Here is a 21027-nt window from a genome sequence, read left to right as displayed (position 1 = left end):
TTCTCCTCACCCAGGAAGTGAGCTTTTTGAGATCAGAGATTGCCTTTTTTCTATACCCAGAGCAGTGTCCAAGGCTTACGCATAGTACATACTCAATAAATGTGTTAACCGAATGGTACGTGAATGTTTAAAACTGTTGTGTCATTTCTTGAAAGCATTCATTTCCCCCAAAGACACTTAGGAAGTTATCTAGCGTATTTCTTATAAATTCCCCATACTCTCCCTACCTGGAAAACAGAGAAAGATGCTGATGGTTAACAAATGCGGTGGTACAGAATAAAGCAAAACTTGTCTGCCTACTTCTCTTCTTAGCAATGACCCCAAAACAACAAAGAAAATAAGCAACAAGCACAAATTATCTTTGATGCAATCAGAGTATGAATGTAACTCCAAATCACAGAAATTAAGATAAAATGGAGAGATGATCACTAACTTGGAAGGGGAAAGTGTTCCAGAAATCTGGAAAGGCTCAGGAAATGGAGAGGCCAGGTATCATGAGAGCTGCCTTTGGCCCCATAACATAAACAAGTTCACCACCACTACCATCAAGGAAGGGAGGCATATAGAGAGAAAAAGTGTGTGTGTGTGTGTGTGTGTGCGCGCACGCGCGCACATATCACATTTTAAGAAAATCTATTAATGCCCTAACAAGACACTAGTAACAGAATGAAACACAACTCAAAAAAGAACTCTTGATAATTAAACATATAATGGTCATTTCAGGATTAGAACTCGAAAGAGCACAATATTTCTTTACCAGCAATAGTAAAAGTTAAAACACTGAATGCCTTCACATTTCTGTGGGGGAAAATTATTTATAACCTAGAACTCTACATCCAAACTACCAATCAAGCATGAAGGTAGAAAGAATAAAAACATTTTCAGATATGCAAAGCCTCAACAAATGTACTTAAAGGCATACTCTTATGCTATTAAAAGATATGCTATTGGGGGCGCCTGGGTGGCTCAGTCGGTTAAGCGTCCGACTTCGGCTCAGGTCATGATCTCACGGTCCGTGAGTTCGAGCCCCGTGTCGGGCTCTGTGCTGACAGCTCAGAGCCTGGAGCCTGTTTCAGATTCTGTGTCTCCCTCTCTCTCTGCCCCTCTCCTGTTCATGCTCTGTCTCTCTCTGTCTCAAAAATAAATAAACGTTATAAAAAAAAAAAAAAAAAAAAAAAAAAACGAAAAAAGATATGCTATTGAATGAGAGAGGAAAGCAAGAAAGATGGCGGTGACAGAGTATTCAAACAATAGGCAGTCTCAGGAAGACAGTCATGGAGCCAACCTAGAAAACAACAAGTACTGGAACGGGAAGACAGAGGACTCCAGAGGGATATCCCCCAAAAAACTGAAAACATTCTCCAGTACTTCATATGTTGTGAAGGTGGAAGAGGGAAGATGGTAAGAGGAGTATAACCACAGGTAAAATTTTAAATAAGAAAATGAGGATCAAACAAGTTAAAAACATAAAGCAATAATAAACTCTAGGAAATTAATATTGTTTATGAGAAGAATTGCAGTTTTAATGTTTATCTTGGCTCAGGATTGAGTCACAAAGTCCTAATGATGCAAACAGTGAATGCTGATGTAATCAAAAAGAATGCATAGCCATTACTGGTAGAATGTTGGGAAGGTGGGAGCAATGGTGTGGGAGTGTTAAGTCCTCATTTCCTGTAATACAAAGTCAACAGATGCCTATTAAGAGATAACAGTGTAAGTACAAATAATATGCTTATTTAGAAATATGACAGAAAATACTAAAAGCAAAAGTGACAGAAAATACTAAAAGCAAAAGTGACTGCTTCTAGTCAGATTGAAGCTTTACTGTTTACAGTGACATACATAGTTTATAGAGAGATACATAGTTTATAGCTACAATTCTTATCAAAATTCATGTGTGCTTCACTGACGAAATGTAATTGTAAAAGTAAGCTAATACTGCTAGGAATTTACCCAAGGGGTACAAAAGTGTTGATGCATAGGGGCACATGTACCCCAGTATTTATATCAGTGCTTTCAACAATAGCCAAATTATGGAAAGAGCCTAAATGTCCTTCAACTGATGAATAGATAAAGAAGATGTGGTTTATACATACAATGGAATACTACTACTTGGCAATGAGAAAGAATGAAATCCTGCCATTTGCAGCAATGTGGATGGAACTGGAGGGTATTATGCTGAGTGAAATAAGCCAGTCAGAGAAAGATAACATATGTTTTCACTCATATGTGGATCTTGAGAAACTTAAAACCATGGGGGAAGGGAAAGGGGAAAAAAAGTTATAGAGGGAGGGAGGCAAACCATAAGAGACTCTTAAACACAGAACAAACAGAGGGTTGATGGGCAGTGGGGGAGAGGGGAAAGTGGGTGATGGGCACTGAGGAGGGCACTTGTTGGAATGAGCACTGGGTGTTGTAAGGAAACCAATTTGACAATAAATTATATTAAAAAAATAAAAATAAATAAAAGTAAGCTAATGTATCTTAACATAAACATAAATTTTATATATAAAGAAAAAGGCCTCTAAATAGCTTGGGTATATTTATTTTGAGCCAAAGGGAAATAGGGAGGTGGAGGGGTGCCAGGTATATGGAATCAGAGGAAACCAAAGGTCTAAAAAGCTAAAAGTCCGTATGACCTACCCTATTGCTTAGAACTGTATTTAACTAGCTCACTGCCTCTTTTGTGGGAGAAAAGGAGTAATAGAGACGAATAATACATATAATACAAGTTCCATTACCTCCCAGATGGATTCATCAAATTAAGACTAAGTAATGAGGGGCACATAGGTGGCACAGTCGGTTAGGCATCTGACTCTTGATTTTGGCTCAGGTCATGATCTCACGTCTTGTGAGACGGGGCCCCGCGTCGGGCTCTGTGCAGCCATCACAGAGCCTGCTTGGGATTCCCTTCCTCTCTCTCTGCCCCCCTCCCCTGCTTTCTCTTTCTCTCTCTCTTCAGAATAAATAAACTTAAAAAAAATAAATAAGTAATGAAAGTTAACATTTAAGTAGACTGTTTTAAGTCAATTATTTGGAATGGTAATGCTTTTTTCCCCCCACCATAAAGGAAGTGAGTCCTCCCTTACAAAGGAAAAATAAAGAAGTAATCAAGGAACCAAAGGGAATAAATTCAGATAGGAAACGCACAGCTAGGTTACTATTACCTTAGAAACCATAATTTTATCTGCAACTCAATGTTTCAAGATAAAGCTAGTAGAGTTTATTTTAAAACTCTAAGAACTCTTAAAGAAATAAAGGTACTCTGAAAGTATAAAAGCTATTTTTATTGGCCTAAACAAAAAAGTCAGATTATTCTTTCTTCATATACAGAGGGAAGAAGATTTTAAGCAGGACTATATACTAAATTTACATGAATACCTTTTCACCATACCTTGTTGTGCTGCCTCATGCTCTGCCGTTCTCTTCCTGATATAACTCTGGACTTCTTCCCACCTTCTCTCAGCTTCTTGTAGTTGAACCTGAAAAAAGCGTAAGTCAGCACAATCACAAACCTTCAAATTAAAAAAACAAAGCATCCTCTATCTTTAGTCCTGTCATAAAACCACCTATTCCAACAAATCATCTCCTACATTACTAAAACAAGCAGATATGCCCAGACTTCTGCAAAGATATTATCAGCCACAGCCATTCTATCCTCCAATATGCAGCATTTACAGAAACTGAATGCGGATAGATAACTATAACTCCTACTATGTATAGATCTGATCCATTTAGCTATCCATTTTTACTTCTTCAGCCAACTGGCTATCAAAAGACAGGATGGTATCTTTACTGGTAAATCTCAGTAGGTACCTAAAATTCCTATTTTGAGGTACAGCACAAGAGTTCAATGATGACTATAACCTTCAGCATCATCTATATGCTTATCCATATCCATACAGAACTTCCATATTCCTAAGTTCCAGCAGCAAACACACCAGCAAGACAAATTTTAAATAAAAGAAAGGACAATTTTATCAATCCCCCACAGGGACTTCTGTTTTTTTGAAAACTTAAAAAAAATAAAAACTGCACTATTTTCAACCATCATTTATTGTCAAAGCCCTCTTAACCCCTCCTACTCTGGAACTGCTATCAGGAAGAATTCTACCCAAGACCTAAGAATCTAATACATTTGACTTTACACAAATTGAACTATATGTTCAACAAATCCTCCCCGCAAAGGAAGAAAGGACACTTCTCATCATTCTATTCAGTGTACATACACTATAAGATACAAAAGGAACAAATCTATTCCTCTGTAGCCTGAGCAACCCCATCTATCACATCTCAGCATGACCTTCTCATGATACTAAGTACCATTCTGATATCTAAAGAAACTGACTCAGCTGAATTACTATGAATTACTATGTAGTATGGCTCAAGTGAAAGCTACTGGAGCATTTCCTGGTCTTGTGCTAAAAGCAAAGGAAAATCATCCATTCCAATACTAGAAGAAAAATAGTTTCTACTGAACTTATTGAAAAGTCCAAGTTATGGATAAGTGATATTGAAGGTAATTTTAACTACATGGTTTTTGCCTCACCCTTATGAACCTAACTTCTATATACAAGAAGAAAGTCGGCTTGTATCTGTCAATCAGCAAATTTCATTTTTCTTATCTTCAGACAGTCTACAACCTGAAACTCAAGCCTATATTCAATTCTTTCATTAATGCACAAGCTTCTATACAGGCAGAGTGCTTAGACTTTTAAGACTCAACCTACGTTTCTCAAACCTACATACATATTTATATTTAGGTCCCTAAGTTTAATGTCTACATTATTTATGAAGTAATAAATAAAGGTGGGACTATGTCACCTTCAACTGAGTAACTGCTTGCTCAGCATTCTTCTTTTGGACTTCCTCCTGCTGGAGCTTTCCTGTTTTCTCAGTTAGCTCATTCACCAACCTAGCGTAATCCTGGCGTAGTTTATTTAGTTCAGCAGACTGCCTGAAAACAGTAACTGGATTAGGAACCTTCTATTATTACAAACACATAAAAAGAACAAACAAAACATATTTTCTATTAGTCTTTCTGAGTTAGTAATTCCACTTATAGCCAACTGAAACAGAAAAGTTGTAAGCAACTACTAATAATGAAGTTTGGTTGAGTATCATCTCTGAATCACTCTGGTAACAATTACACAGATTCCAAAATCACCATAAAATAATCAAAAGAAATGGATGACCACACACTCATGAACATAAGTCAACATTGTCACCTTCAAACTGGTGTTCTGAAAATCTATTAAAATCAGTCGGAGTGCTTATTCTTGTAAGCATGCTACTAGTCTTCTCCAAGGTACAGGTTTTCAAAGTGTGGCCCAGAGTCAATTTCATCACTATCACAAGGAATGTGCCTTAATATGCAGACTCCTGGGCTCTACCTCAGAGCCAGTGAATCATAATCTTTTAGAGGTAGGACTCAAGAATATGCTTTTTTGACAAACATGTCAGATGCTCTTCAGAATAATAAAGTTTGAGAACTACTGTTAAAGGGGATAGATGTTTTAAAACTTATAAATGCAGTCTCAAATTTGTAGACAATGTTCCATTGCGCCAGCATTGTGTTTATCACATAGTTTAGCTGAAGAAGTTCTTCACATAGCAAAAAAAAATTGTGAAAATTAATTCATTTTAAAAACATGTAAAATACAGAAATCTAACCAATTACTATCAAACACATTTTGGTGGCTCAAGAAAATATCTGCCATTTAATGAAAATATTCTGCCATTCAATTAAAAATAAAGCATTTGGAAACATACTTGCTCTCTAGTTGGTTTGTAGTGTTGCTGACAGCATCTCTCAATATGCCATTTTCCTGCTTCAAGTGAGCTATCTCCGCCTCCATCTGCTCACGAACCTGCTGGAACTAAAATTATTTTACAAACATAAGATTTAGAAACAATAACTGCCAAAGCTAACTTTTAAAAGAAACTTTATTATGATGAGAATGTAAAAAGCATCAATAGAATGAAGTCTGAACCATCCTTCTCAAATAAATATAAAGAAGTTTAAGGGAAGAATTATATTTTGATAGTGATGAATGCAAAGTCAATACAAGCTGCCACAACATCCAAGAATGCAAGTAGATGCTTGCTGCTCTTATACTGGAAATGTAAAATAAATACATGTAGAGATGTTTGAGAAATAAGACACTGAATTTTGTTCCTACCCAAAAGACTCATATAGAATTAACTCTATCTTAAACCTATATCAATTTTAGGTTAGCAGTATTTGTAATGAAAGATTTTAGTAATCAAAAGTTTATTCAGTATTTACTTAGTAATCAGAGTAATCAAAATAAAAACTGAAAATATGTTCAACATATTTATATTAAGTTACAAATTGAGCTATAACCAAATAGATGGCAAATTTATCACACAAAAATCTACTAAAATATTATGGCCTCTTATTTCACAACTACAGGACCAAAAGATAAAGAACACTGAGTCTTATATTCCCATAGGGATATGCCTTATTTTAGAATGTGAAATAATCTTAATAATTTTAAGTAAACCTATTCAGTTAAGAGAAATTAAAGTATATGTTTCTATTTTTCAGAGAACTTTTCATATGGAACCTATATCTTGGCTTCTAAATGCAATTAAATAAAAAAAAAAAAGAGAGAAGGAAAGAAAAATGAGAAATCACCTTCCATCCTCAATAAAAGACGGTGCTATAAGTACTTGACTAATTTCCAATGACTAGGAAGTAGGAATTAAGAAACAGAAAAGATCCCTTGAGAGTAGGAAAATCAGTTCTTCAATAAGAAGAACTATTTATTAATGGGAAAGAAGATCTCAAATGGCTGGGGTTTGGAAAGAGAGAGGATTGGGCCAAATGAAAGCAGAGAGCAGTGGACAGGGTAAGAACCGGACCACAGATTCATTCACTACTTTTTTGCTATTAGTTTATTTCCATGGAAAACACTGGGACTTAGGTAACAGTAAAGATTAATTTTAAAATTTTCAGCAGACTAGCAATGTGATTAGAATAGTATCTTACAAACAAAAACCTGATATTACATGTTAAAATGGAAATGAGAGACCTATTAAAAAGGGGCTATAATGATACTAGTATGAAACAATAAACTAAGGTAATAGCTAAGAACTGAATGCAAGAATACCTAGAAATAAATTATCTTTAAGATTTCAGAACAAACATGAACTGGACAAGAGAGAGAAGTCAAAGGATTCAAGCATAAGGATAATGATGCCTCAAATATTAGAAAATAAAAACAACTTGATCAAAAGCAAGAGTTTGATTCTAGACATATGTTAAATTTAAGGTGATCACAAGAGCTTCCAAATTTGAAGCATCAACTAGTAATGGAAATAATTAAAAAAATCATTGGTTCAGAGAGTTCAATTAGGGGAAATATTAGATCACCAGACAAGCAGACCCAAACCATGTTCTTCAATAGCCTCTTTATCAATAGTAAAAGTGGTATTTCAATCTTAAAAAGAGAGAGAGAAAGAAAACCAACCAACCAACCAACCATGGGTCCAGGCTAACTGGAATCATGAAAATGATCAATATATGGAAAAGACAGTAAGAACTGAACCTTGTGTCATGTTGAAAGAAGACAGGTGAAAGTAACAAGAGATTAAGTCACTTAGGCAAAAACCTTAGGAGTCATCCTTCATTATAATTTTTCTCTTGCTCTCTCTATTCCATCACCAAGCCCCATCTACTAACTCTTCTGTTATCACTCAAACTCAACCTCTCACTGTCAACATCTGATTTCAGGCCCTTGTTCTCTGACTTGGATTCCTGCAAAAGCCTTCCAATTATTCCTTATTCCACTCTCCACACTTCTACCAGAGTAATAGTTAAAAATACTTGAGGCTCCTGGGCGGCTCAGTTAGTTAAGCATCCAACTCTTGATTTCAGCTCAGGTCATGATCTGTGAGTTACAGGTTCAAGTCGGGCTCTGTGCTGACAGTGCAGAGCCTGTTTGGGATTCTCTCTCTCTCTCCCTCTGCCCCTCCCCCTGCTCATGTACTTTCCTCCCTTTCAAAATAAACAAACTTAAAAAAAACCTGCTAATAAAATCACACTGTTGAATTGCTTAAACTCCTTTAGCGGCTCCCCAGTCTTTCAGTATACAAGTCCCTTTAAGATAGGGCCTCTATTTATATCTCTAGATCTTCTCCTCATTCTAGTACTGATTTCCAAACACAACTGCTACTGCATTTCTCAAAAACCGTTATCACTGGGCAATTTCTATCAGAAACACCTGAGTAGCACGCATTAAAAGGTTCCATCCTGGACCCCTTTACAGACCCATGGACCCATCACCTCTAAGGACAGAACTAAGGAATCACACCAAGTAATAACCCAGTGCCGATTTCTTCACTCTCTAATAATGCCTGATTGTTTCAAAACATTCAATACAGTTTACATATCATTTCTAACAAGTCTGCTCTATAACCTCTCTCTTCCCCACCTTTCATCCCAATGGTTCCAAAGCGCCCACTGGTTACCTCTACAGTAATCCCCCCATCCACAGGGAATACCTACCTTCAAGACCCCCAATAGATGCCTGAAACTGCAGAATACTAAACCCTAGGTATCCTATGTTTTTCCTTACACACACATATCACTAATTTATAAATCAGGCACAGTTATGAGATTAACAACCAAAAACAGAACTTTAATAATATACTATAATAAAAGTTACATGAAGGTGTTCCTCTCCCTCTCAAAATATCCTATTATACTGAATTCACCCTTCTTGTGATGATGTGAAATGATAAAATGCCTACATGATGAGAAGGGAGATAAATGACATAGGCATTATGACATAGTATTAGGCTACTACTGACCTTCTGACACTATGTCAGAAGGAGGATCATCTGCTTCCAGACTTCAGTTGACCACAGGTAACTGAAACCACAGAAAGTGAAAAGGAATAAGGAGGGGGGACTACAATATTGTAATGGAGTATATTTACATGTCACCTTCCAGCTTCTTCCTCATCTGCACCTAGAAAAGGTGCTTACTTACACGCAGGGAGCCAGTTTAACTAGCTATAATACCATAGCCCAGCACGCTGCCTTGCACATATTAGGCATTTAAAGTTTCCTAGTTAAATGAATGCAAAATTTCATTTTGTTTTCAAAAAGTAAAAATATACCTTCATCTGCATCTGCTGAGTCTCTTGATAACTGACATGCATTTTGTTTTGAAATACGTTATGTTCCTTTTCTAACGTTCCAATCCGATCTTTCATCCTTGCTATAACCACATTGCTTCTTTCTTTCTCTGACATCATTTCCTAGAATAAACCAGAAAAAAAATTATGAAAACATTTTATTAAAAAAGTACCATAATTTATAATAAAGACATTTTTAGCATCAGCAAAATGATGTCAATAAAACAATGATGAATTTTGAAGTAACTACATGCTTAAGATCAGTTTTTTTGTGTTTTTTGGTTTTTTTAAGAGATAGAGCACACGCAAACAGGGAAAAGGGCCGGGGGGAGGGGGAGGGGGAGGGGGAGAAAGCAAAAGAGGGAATCTCAAGCAGGCTCATTGCTGTGTGCAGAGCCTCATGTGGCACTCTATACCATGACCCTGGGAACAGGACCTGAGCTGAAATCAAGATGAGGTACCCCTAAGATCAAAGGTTTAAAATAGAATTTGTCAGGGACATTGAGCATCCAACTTCAGCTCAAGTCATGATCTCACCGTATGTGGGTTCAAGCCCTGCATCAGGTTCTGTGCTGACAAGCTCAAAGTCTGGAGCCTGCTTCAGATTCTGTGTCTCCCTCTCTCTCTGTCCCTCCCCCACTCACACTCTGTCTCTCTCTCAAAAATAAACATTAAGAAAAAAAAAAAAAAAAGAAATTGTCTTCTGTATTTACCTGCATCTACCTTTACACCAATTGCTTCACAAACACTTTGCTGTTCTGTTTACTCTTATTCCAGATGCACTTTCTGGTCTAAGAGCTAAAGAGCTGAACCTAGAATAAATTCTACATTCTAACTTGATTAGAAGAAAGAATAGCTCGTTCATTCGTTCTTTCTTTCTACCTATTTATTTATTTATTGGAAGAGATGTTTTAAAGCAAAAGAGTTAATTCTCTATTATTCACAGGTACTAGCTCTCTTTTAGGGTTTTGAAAGAGGCTTAAAAAAAAAATCTAGCAGAGGAAAAGAAGAAGTCTCTTTCCTAAGAGAAAAGATAAGGAAGACATGCTTACAACAAAATGGAAGCTTGGAATAAGGGAAAGTAAAAAATCAGAACTCAAAGTTTTATTGTCTTCCCAAGTCAAATCAAAAGGGTGATTTCATTTTACGTTGCAACTATCATGAACTCCTAGAACAAATATTAATCATCAAAGTAAAAGAGAGCCAACCAACTCTTTCTGTTTTATTTATTTTAGACAGCGAGTTCACGTGGGTGATGGGGGGGGGGGGGGGAGTGGGCGGCGGGGAAAGAGGATCCGAAGCAGGCTCTGCACTGACAGCAGCCAAGACCGATGTGGGGCTCAAACTCACAAACTGAGAGATCATGACCTGAACCAAGGCCAGACACTCAACTGACTGAGCCACCCAAGCACCCCAAGAGCCAACCAACTTTAAATTATTTGCAAGAATGATCAATTTATACACCCTCCTCTAAGAAACTGACAAAATTTAAAACTTTTATGTCTTAATGGCTGCCCTTAAGAGTTCACATACATCTGCAAGGTGTTATACTGCTTAGGAAGAAAGCATATATATCTTACGTGTATAGCTTAATGAATTACCACAAAGTGGATAGCTTTTTAATTTTTAAATTATAGTCCAAAAACCATAGTCACATAAAACTATACTAAGGTTTCTAATCTTAAAGAAACATGCTTATTTTAGTAACAATTTTGATTAATCTTAATCTGACCAAGTGTTTCCATTAACTTTTTTTGTTCAAATTCACCTAAAAGGCTTTATATTCAAATGAGGCCATCCTAATGTCATCAAGCAGTTTTGTGAGTAATACAAACCTCATGTACCGTACTGAATTCCTAAAAGGAGAAACAAGTACCTCAGGAAGAATAAAACCACATTTTCTATAGAATTTCAATTATGTTCTCAGTCTATATAATTTCTTTTTGAGATATAATTGACATAGAACTTTATGAAAGTTTCAGGTATACAACATGGTTTGGGATTTGTACGCATTGCAAAATGATCACCGCATTAAGTCTAGTTAACACCATCACCACTATAGTTATAATTTTTTTTCTCATAAGAACTTTTAAGATATACTTTCTAGCAACTTTCAAATATACAACATATTATTACAAACTATAGTTATACTGCTGTACATTACATCCCCAGAACTGATTTATAACTGGAAATCTATATTATTTAACACAATTTTTTAAAGATTTCCCCCCCTCCTGGAGTAAAATTCTGGGGTTTAAAGAATTTCACTGATTAAAAGTTACCAATATTTATCACAAAAACCTTTATAAATAAATTATCGGTATAAGTTTTACACTTATCCTACTGGATTTAAACAAGATCACACCTAGTTAGTTCTGTGCTTCCTTAGAGACTAATTCTAAGTCAGATCCAAATGAAACATGCCCCCAGTGTGCAAATGTTTCTGTCATTTTAAATTAATGTATCTAGAAGCACTGTTACTTTAAATTCATAATTCAACCACAGGCTTAAACAACATGACAAAGTGAGACACCACCACCACAACTGTATAAGAAATGGACTTTAACTGGGTATAAATTTACTACACAAATAATTAAATCTGTAATTATACATGGTTTCTGAAGTCCTTTACTGCTTCTGATTCAGAACATATATCCCTTAAATATAAAAATGTCCTCACCTGAGTTAACTGCTTACACCTATCCTTCATAGCAACAGCATCTTCCTTCACAGCAGCAAGTAACTTATCTTTTTCTTGAAGCTGATGTACAAGTGCGGTCAATTCTCCTTTACTTGACTACAGTAGAGAAATCAATACAGAATTAGTAATAGTTAACATGAGCTAATGAAAATGAAGCATCTAATATCAAATGTTCTTGGGCCAATGCAGAGTTCACAATTACATATAAAGTAGAATGACTGCCAAATCCTGGTCAGTGAAATATCATTCATGATTCATGATTCACTCCATCATTCTATATTCTGAGGCATACAATAGCATACATATCAACCAAGAAATAAATTTTTTACAAAGAATTATAGGACTCTATAGTTTTAAACCCAGAGTCAAGATTGCAATCTCTCCCTTCTCCTCCTAAAAGATCAAAAGAGGAATATGAAACCAAAATACAAACAACCAAAATGAAACAATCACCTGTAATGTCAAAGCATAACATCAGAAAAGACTGCCAAAAGTATGGAGATCAAACACAGGTGCTCCACAACCCTGTCAAAATATACTCAAGACTACAGAAGTGCCCTGGTGCCTAGTTCTCTGCAATCAACCAGCATATGGAAAAACCAATTATCTTCCATTTGACATCAGGAACAAAGACAGAAGGTAGGAATCTTTTTGGAAGGAGAGCTCAAGAAGCAAAGGAAGTGAGAATGAAGAAGAAATCATACAAACTTTACTCAAAGGAAGCAGCTAGTGAGGCAGAGTTGGGAGAAATTCTTCATAGTCATACTCTGTAGTGACGTCTTTTATCTGTAAGACAGAAAGGCTAAAAGAACTTATTTTCACATACAGCCTGAAAAGAACAGCACTTAGCATTGGTCCTTCATTGTCAATCTCCAGGCACAGAGTTTATCCAAGAGGAACAGCCTCACTAAAAGAGGAGTACAGATCAAAAAGAAAACAGAGTCGGGGCACCTGGGTGGCTCAGTCAGTTGAGCATCCGACTCTTGGTTGGCTCAGGTCACGATCTCATAGTTTCAAGGAGTTCGAGCCCCATGTCTGGCTCTGCACTGGCAGCAAGGAGCCTGCTTGGGATTCCCTCCCCCCCCCCCAGCCCCTCCCCTGCTCGTCCTGTCTCTGTCTCTCTCAAAGTAATTATTTAAAAAAAAATTTTTTAAAGACAAAAAAAAAAAAGTCTATGCAAGATACATGAAAAAAGAAAACACAAAAAACAAATGACAAGTGAAGAAAAATCACCAAAAAAGATTGTCAAAAAGCAGACAAAAATTGTGATAAAAAAAAATCACTGTGAGTTTTAAAAATCTTATAGTAGTCATTTCTGGAAATCAAGAGTAAAGAATAAAGTTCACAAGAAAAGCTCAAAGAAAAGACCACAGAATGAGATGAAGTATGAGCCAGCAAAACCCAAACTGGAAGTAAAAGTAACACTATCTCAGAAATACAATCCAATTAGAAGTAGAAAACAAAAAGAGACAGGCTGCTGAAATATATTAAGAGACAGAGTCTAGGATGGAGAGAAGTAAAAAAAAAAAAAAAGAAGAAGAAGTAGAAATAAACCAAAAGCTTTTCTCTTAGGATTAAAATATGAAACACAGGGGCGCCTGGGTGGCGCAGTCGGTTAAGCGTCCGACTTCAGCCAGGTCACGATCTCGCGGTCTGTGAGTTCAAGCCCCGCGTCAGGCTCTGGGCTGATGGCTCGGAGCCTGGAGCCTGTTTCCGATTCTGTGTCTCCCTCTCTCTCTGCCCCTCCCCCGTTCATGCTCTGTCTCTCTCTGTCCCAAAAATAAAAAAATATAAAACGTTGAAAAAAAAAAATTAAAAAAAAAAAATATGAAACACAAAGACAATAGGCAAAGATTTAGTATATGCTTACTTGATACCCATTATTTCAAATATTTTAAGGGATAAATCTCATGGCTGAAAAGATATGCTTTATCCTAAGAAATACAGAGGACACAGGAGTCAAGGCCAAAACCATATTAAATTTCCTGCTGAACGTAAAAGAAAATGAATCCCTTGATGTTTGTACGGTAGGGTAGACACTGGAAAAGTTCAAAAAATAAACATCTGGGTGGGTTGCCCAAAAGATGTTTTTATTGTGAGAGTAATCTGACAAAAATACATGAAAAGAATACAAAATTCAGTGTGTTCTTAGACCTCTATCCAGCTGAGTAAAGAATGGTAAAGCAAGTAGGAAAATTCTCAAGGAAAGAAAGTGAAACCCAGAAATATCATACCCCATCAAATTATCATTCATCTATAATGACAACAAAAAAGCATTTTAACTTGCCACAACCTGGGAAATACAGTTTCTATGAGCCTTTCCTGAAGAAATTCCAGGAAAAATAAATTCAGCCAACCAAGAGACAAATACAGACACCATGGCAAAAGAACTGTTATCAAGCTTTGAACCCACCATTAACCTGCAGAATTGCGACTAAAACATGAAAATTATAGTCACAAAGTAAACATTAAATGTTTTAAGTATCTGACAAACAAATGCTATCCCCAACAAAAGTTGAACGGGAAAAAGGAGAAGGGGTAGGAAAAAATTTTAAGTAGGCAAACCTCCTATTATATAGCATAGAGTCAGAAGAGTTAACAATTTAAAGTTGAAAAATCACATAATTGAGGCAAATACATTTAAAGGTCAACACCAAGAATGACTGACTAAAATAATAAAATCAAATATTTTCTTACTAATACATTAACCGTTACCATTTTTGAGCAATTACTGTATGCTAAGAACTCTAAGCACCTACTATGTATTATTTCATTTAATATTCAAAACCTGATTATCATTCCCACTTGGGAGAAGAGGAAAGTGAGACACTGGGGTTATGTAACTTAAGGCCAAACAAATATCAATGTGGCAGAACTCAGATATGAATCCAGGAAATCTGACTCTAGAACCCAGGATATTAACTCTAATATAAAACACAAGTATCCTGCAGCTTAAACATAAGGCACATGCGTACACACGTGCACACACACACACACAGGCACACATACAACACATGACATCTCTTCAACTCTGCAACCCCTCTAGCTTTTACTGTTTTCCCCTTCCCATCTAAGGTATTCAGGGTGGACACTGTCCCCTTTCCTATTCATTTGATTATCTACAGTCTAGTACTTCAATCAAACTTTCACTGATGATATCAAATCCAATTTTTCAGTCCTTGGGGCGCCTGGGTGGCGCAGTCGGTTAAGCGTCCGACTTCAGCCAGGTCACGATCTCGCGGTCCGTGAGTTCGAGCCCCGCGTCAGGCTCTGGGCTGATGGCTCGGAGCCTGGAGCCTGTTTCCGATTCTGTGTCTCTCTCTCTCTCTCTGCCCCTCCCCCGTTCATGCTCTGTCTCTCTGTCCCAAAAATAAATAAAAAAAAAAAAAAAAAAAAAAAAGTTGAAAAAAAAAAAATCCAATTTTTCAGTCCTTATCATCCTTCATCTCTCTAAAGCATGTCACTGTTGACTTTTCCCCTCACTGGTGAACTCTCTACCATCCCTAAGTGTCTGTGATTCCACTGTCTCCCTGGTGTTGCTTCTCCTCCTACTCCTCTTCAGTATCCTTTGCGGTGGCTTTCCTTGCCCTTTAAATGTTGGCGTTTCTCAGGGTTCACTCTTGAATTTTCTTAGCACTCCCCACATTCTCTCTAGTCTAGCACACATCCACCATGTGTATTGCTGATAGTGGAGTATTTTCCTAAATCACACCCATTATGATCTTTTTTTCAACTCCAGAGAAATACATATTCAACTGTGAAATGAATATATCTACTTCAATGATTCAGAGGATGCCTAAAACAACTACACAAAATTTTTCACAATCCTCTACTCTCTCTTCCTCTGCAAAGTGTTCATAAATAGCATTGTCACCACAATTTACCAAGTTACTCAAGAGCAAAAACAAGCATTCATTCTAGACTCTTCTTTAGCTACCTCATCTAACTGGCCAGCAGGTCCTCTAACTCCTCCATTTCCATCCTATGCTGGTGATCCTGCATTTATCTTCCCCCTTCCTCTGGAGCAGTATTAGGGGTGGGGATTTACTTATACCTGGAAACTTGATATCTATTAAAAGGTCTGACCAAGACAGTTCCTATGACAGGAAAAGGGAGAAACTAAATTTACCTTTGCAAATACTGGGGACCTACAAAGACACTGTGTCCCTGGAGATGAGAACAGAACCACTCTACGAGAAACACAGAATAATTAGATTTTGGAACAAAAAGTTCCAAAGATAGGGAAAAAAAGTGAAGCTGCAAAATAGTCTATTTCAAAACACTACCTTTAACAGTCCCCAACTTTTTCCTTGGCCTGCCTAAAACAACTAAAACACGGGGAGGCTGATTTACCCCCCAGTCTCTAGAGTTCAAAGCTATCTCAGACAATAAAATAACTACTCTTGCCCCCTCAAGTCACTACCAACATCCTTAGAAGAGAACACTAAAAGCAATTATTTTCAATTTTAAAAAGCAGTAATTTCAAACACTGGGTATAACACAAAAACTTCAGCTGAAGGCTTTTCCCTTATCCCCACAAATAACTAAGAAACCCTTTAAGATAGATATACTTAGCCGATTAAAATAAATCAAAGGACAAATTCTTCAGTCAAGTATTTCAAGAAAGTTTCTTGCAACAGAATAATCAGATATTATATCCAAAGTCACACAGTTACAACACTCACCCTGATTACCCTGGAACACCTTGCTTACACTGAGCCATTGTTGGCACCACATGGAGACCGTCCAACAAGCATACTACACTGTAAAATGCCAGACTTTTAAAACTCACTATCAATAGATACTTGGAGGTATAGCAGACTTAATATGCTACGATAAATGCTATGACAAAAAAAGCCCAGATGGTTATGAGAAAGAATAGCAGAGAGAACAATTTAGACTGGGAATTCAGATTAGCTTTATATGGGGAAATGATACAGAAACAACAAATAGGAGACTACTAAAGGTAATCAGGTGAGGGGGATAGCCTGGACTCGAGTGCTCTTTAACGAAAAAAAAATGAAAGCCACTCATTGTTTTAAATGAGGGGTGTGTGTGTGTGTGTGTGTGTGTGTGTGTGTGTGCGCGCGCGCGCGCACGTGTGCTGAGAATAAGAATAGTGAAGTCCACATCTAATATTGAACATCAGATACCGTGTCATCTTACCTCACACAAATAACGTTTGAAAACTTGTCACCTTTCCAGTATGACATAGTATACATGATAATATAGTGAGCCTGACCCATGAGAAATTAAGTATTAACTCCATGGATTGTTTTTTTTTTGTTTTTTGTTTACAAGTTTTAGTCCATCATAGCAGCGGTTCTACCATCCAAATCACTTATTTTAGAAGGATGATACTTCACACACACACACACACACACACACACACACACACACAAAACAGCAAAGATTCCCAAGTTCTCTGAAGTGTGCTATCTTCAGTCACAAAAGCATTCCATATATTCTATCCAGAAATCGCCTTACCTTCCCTTCAGAACAGAGCAAAGCAAGGTACGGTGTTGTCAAATGACTTTAAAGCCCTATAAATCATCTTACTTATAAGCACTTCACTTTTGTCAGACACCTGACTAAATAAGTGTACTGATTAGTATAGATATACAAAATAACTTCTGAAGCCATTCCAGAACTTTTAAATGTGACTATGTGCTTTGGAGTATGAATGATGGGAATATGAATTTATTACTCTAGCAAAAGTCTTATTTGGTGAACTTCTCATCACTGTTCCCAAACATGCCCATACTAAAAAACATGCTTACCTTCTTCAAAGCATCCTGTATCACACCAGACTTCTCCTTTAGCAGGTCTACAACACAAAGGGCCTCATCCTCAGAAAACATCATAGTCTTCAAGGACAGAAGAAAATCTTTAAATTTCACTTCAGCATTTTCTTAAAAAAAAAAAAAAAAAAAGAAAAGAATTGGCATTTAAGAGACACAAGTAATAACTTCAGCAAAGGTAAGCATCAAGAATTCTTGACCCAGAAAGTCAACAGCAAGAGAAAACAGATTTATATTTCAGGTCAGACAACTAAAAAATGCTCCAGTCAAGAGAGAAAAAGTGTTTATCATCTTTAATATACTATGGAACAATTATATTAACTAAAATTTAATCAAACTACAGAATACTAAAGTGCCAGTATGCCCTCACTTAAAAAAAAAAAAATCATTCCAATGTCTAGTATGCTAGTATCTGTACCAAGTATGTTCACAAATATTCTCATTTAAACTTAATAATCATGATATACAAATCAAACCTTACAGGTGATAAAATAAGCATGAAAATAATTATAAAAAGGAAACAAAATTTTTAAAAAAGGAAATATGATTTTACAAATACCAAATATATACAAACAATCCTGACATTTAAAAAAATCCACGCATCAAGCATCCCCTGACTCACTCAATTTCCTCGGGGGCTCTTACATAAAGCAAAAACTTCCTTTCCTTAAAAACCAACTGCCAACCATTAGACCCAGAGAAGCCCAAGGCTTTAATAGTTCAGCAACATCATAAGTTTAAAAAGTCAGTTATGTGTGTGCGTGAGAGCAAGGTATGGGAATTCTCTGTTCTTTCCACTCAATTTTGCTGTGAAGCTACTACTATTCTTTAAAAAAAAAAAAAAAAGTGTATTAAAAAAGTAAAATAATAATGAATGGTGGTTGTGAATTAGCACAGAAACTTCACAAGAGACCATAGCATAAGAGAAAAAATCATCAGACAGCAAAATAGCTGTGAAATCTTGGGCAAGTCAAATTCAAGGGTCTGGCCCCATAAAACTTAGCAGGTTGGACTAGAAAATTACCAATAAACCTTTTATTACAAAGATTCTATAATTCTTTTACCATTCATTGTTTCTATGAGAAAAAAATTTTTTTTTTTTTTTAATTTTTTTTTTCAACGTTTTTTATTTATTTTTGGGACAGAGAGAGACAGAGCATGAACGGGGGAGGGGCAGAGAGAGAGGGAGACACAGAATCGGAAACAGGCTCCAGGCTCCGAGCCATCAGCCCAGAGCCTGACGTGGGGCTCGAACTCATGGACCACGAGATCGTGACCTGGCTGAAGTCGGACGCTTAACCGACTGCGCCACCCAGGCGCCCCTCTATGAGAAAATTTACTCAACTCCATCAGAACTCAAAAACGTGTTTCTTCAATAAAAATTGTTACATGCTGCATATTACCTTTATCAGTTTCAGTCTTCAATTTTTTAGCCCCCGCTTTCTGGATTCCTTCTACTTGGTCAGGTTTAATTAGATCAATAGCATCTCTCTTATCCAGCACAGGATTTGAATCGGCATTATCCATCAAAGGAATATAAGCAGTTGCATGAATAAGGGGTTCATCTACCAAGACTGCAATTTAAGTTCAACAAAATTAGAATTACTCAGGGTTTTACAGCAGAGTAATTAAATAACATGTACACACATTTAAGTTCAATGAGAAATGCAGTTATTTTCAAATATCTAACACCAAGTCAATTTGGCTTTAAATTCCTATTTTATCATTTAACATAAAGTAAAAACACACTTCTAATTAAGCAGTAGCAATTCAATATTATTCTACAGTAAATCATTTAAGTTATCTCAAAGTGTGTAGCGTATCTCCTTTCTAACACTATCTGAAAACTTCTTCTATATCCTTTATATTTTCGTTAGTTCTCATTGTCTTCCTGTTTTAACTAAAAAATCCATTCACATTTAATTAGTGCCCAAGGAAAACTACTAATCTTTATTTATGTTTGTACTTTGCCGAATTCTTACTGCAAATGATAAGTTTTTAACAGAGTTCCTTCCACTTTCTAGGTACAAAAATCAGTCATTGTTCCTTGCAGATATTGTCTCATTTCTAAAAGTTATGCCTGTAATTTCCATGGCACATCTTACTGAACTGGCTAAAATTTGCAGAACAACATTAAAAGTGGAGGAAGGAAGCCTCCTTACACTTTGTTCCTACTTTTAACAGGAAGAACTTTAAGAGTTTGAACATTAAAGTCTGATGTCTGCTGGCTAAAGATAAAAACTTCTGCACACATATGGAAATCTATCTTCCTACCTTTTTAAAAAAGCTTTTGGGCATGAAGAGTGTGTTTTGTTCGTTTTTTTTGTTTGTTTGTTTGTTTGTTTTTATAATATGGGGCGCCTGGGTGGCTCAGTGGGTTAAGCATCCGACTTCAGCTCAGGTCATGATCTCACAGTTCCTGAGTTCAAGCTCCGCATCAGGCTCTTTGCTGACAGCTCAGAGCCTGGAGCCTGTTTTGGATTCATTTTCTCTCTCTCTCTCTCCCTCCCTCTCTCTCTCTCTCTCTCTCTGCCCCTCCCTGGCTCACACTGTCTCTCTCTCAAAAATAAACATTAAAAAAATTTATTTTAATTTATAATAAATATTTAATCTTATGAAATATTTGTGGGTAATATTTTTCTGTACCTAGTTGCTTGATACATCATAATTTTCGTGCAAGTAATAGAATTTCATCTTTTCTCTTTCCAATTTTAATATTTTCCAGCACTAGTTGATACCACTGTCCAATATTATTTGAATATCACCATTTAATCTACACACGTTTCACAGAGGTTTTCCCTGGACAATTCTGAACATATACAAACTGCTCCATCACTCTTAATGGGATGCTTCCCACATATACATGCAAACAATGTTTAGGAAATAATTGGGAATATAGGGTAATGATATATCTAGACAATGTCCTCAAGCATAATCTTTAAGTGATATTTCAAAGTACAAATGTTTCCTTGTTGGAATGAGCACTGGGTGTTGTATGGAAACCAATTTGACAATAAATTTCATATTAAAAAAAAAAAGTACAAATGTTTCAGGAATACTTTTCTTCTATAGTTTATATGTTATTTACATTATTTTCAAAACTCCATTGAGACCATTTAATAAATGCTTTGTCCTTTTTAAATTTCAGATAAACTTCTTCATCACAAACATATACCCTGGCCATCTGTCAAAACACTATGAAACCACAAGACTCAAGAGATCCCTGGACTTCTTTTAGCATTAACATTGTTATAGTACACATTAAGCAGAGAACTGAAGAGCATGTGAGTTCTAAGATCCTTGTCCTAAGTGTACTTCTCTGGAATTAGTATTTATAAAACACATTATCTACACATTT

The 21027-nt window shown here is 36.3% G+C and overlaps 1 protein-coding gene and 1 long non-coding RNA gene across 10 annotated transcripts in view; one reads left to right on the top strand and one right to left on the bottom strand.

Annotated features, from left to right (window-relative positions):
* KTN1 (kinectin 1) overlaps window positions 1–21027 on the bottom strand; it is a 108557-nt gene that overhangs the window by 48728 nt on the left and 38802 nt on the right. For all 9 annotated transcript variants that reach the window (XM_058739125.1, XM_058739130.1, XM_058739126.1 and 6 more), the window contains exons 4-10: window positions 19073–19243; window positions 17649–17779; window positions 11848–11964; window positions 9150–9290; window positions 5773–5879; window positions 4825–4957; window positions 3395–3482 (exon numbers count right to left, since the gene is read on the bottom strand). In XM_058739125.1, coding sequence (XP_058595108.1) covers window positions 3395–3482; window positions 4825–4957; window positions 5773–5879; window positions 9150–9290; window positions 11848–11964; window positions 17649–17779; window positions 19073–19243 — 888 coding nt within the window. The remainder of the gene's footprint in view (window positions 1–3394; window positions 3483–4824; window positions 4958–5772; window positions 5880–9149; window positions 9291–11847; window positions 11965–17648; window positions 17780–19072; window positions 19244–21027) is intronic.
* On the top strand, window positions 1597–21024 carry LOC131517252 (uncharacterized). Its single transcript, XR_009264476.1, has 2 exons — window positions 1597–1713; window positions 20818–21024. It is a non-coding gene; the product is annotated as an uncharacterized LOC131517252 (long non-coding RNA).

The sequence above is a fragment of the Neofelis nebulosa genome, chromosome 7 (assembly GCF_028018385.1).
Source record: "Neofelis nebulosa isolate mNeoNeb1 chromosome 7, mNeoNeb1.pri, whole genome shotgun sequence".
Classification (NCBI taxonomy): domain Eukaryota; kingdom Metazoa; phylum Chordata; class Mammalia; order Carnivora; family Felidae; genus Neofelis; species Neofelis nebulosa.
Note: the sequence above shows the minus strand (reverse complement) of the source record. Positions and strands in the feature narration are given on the sequence as shown.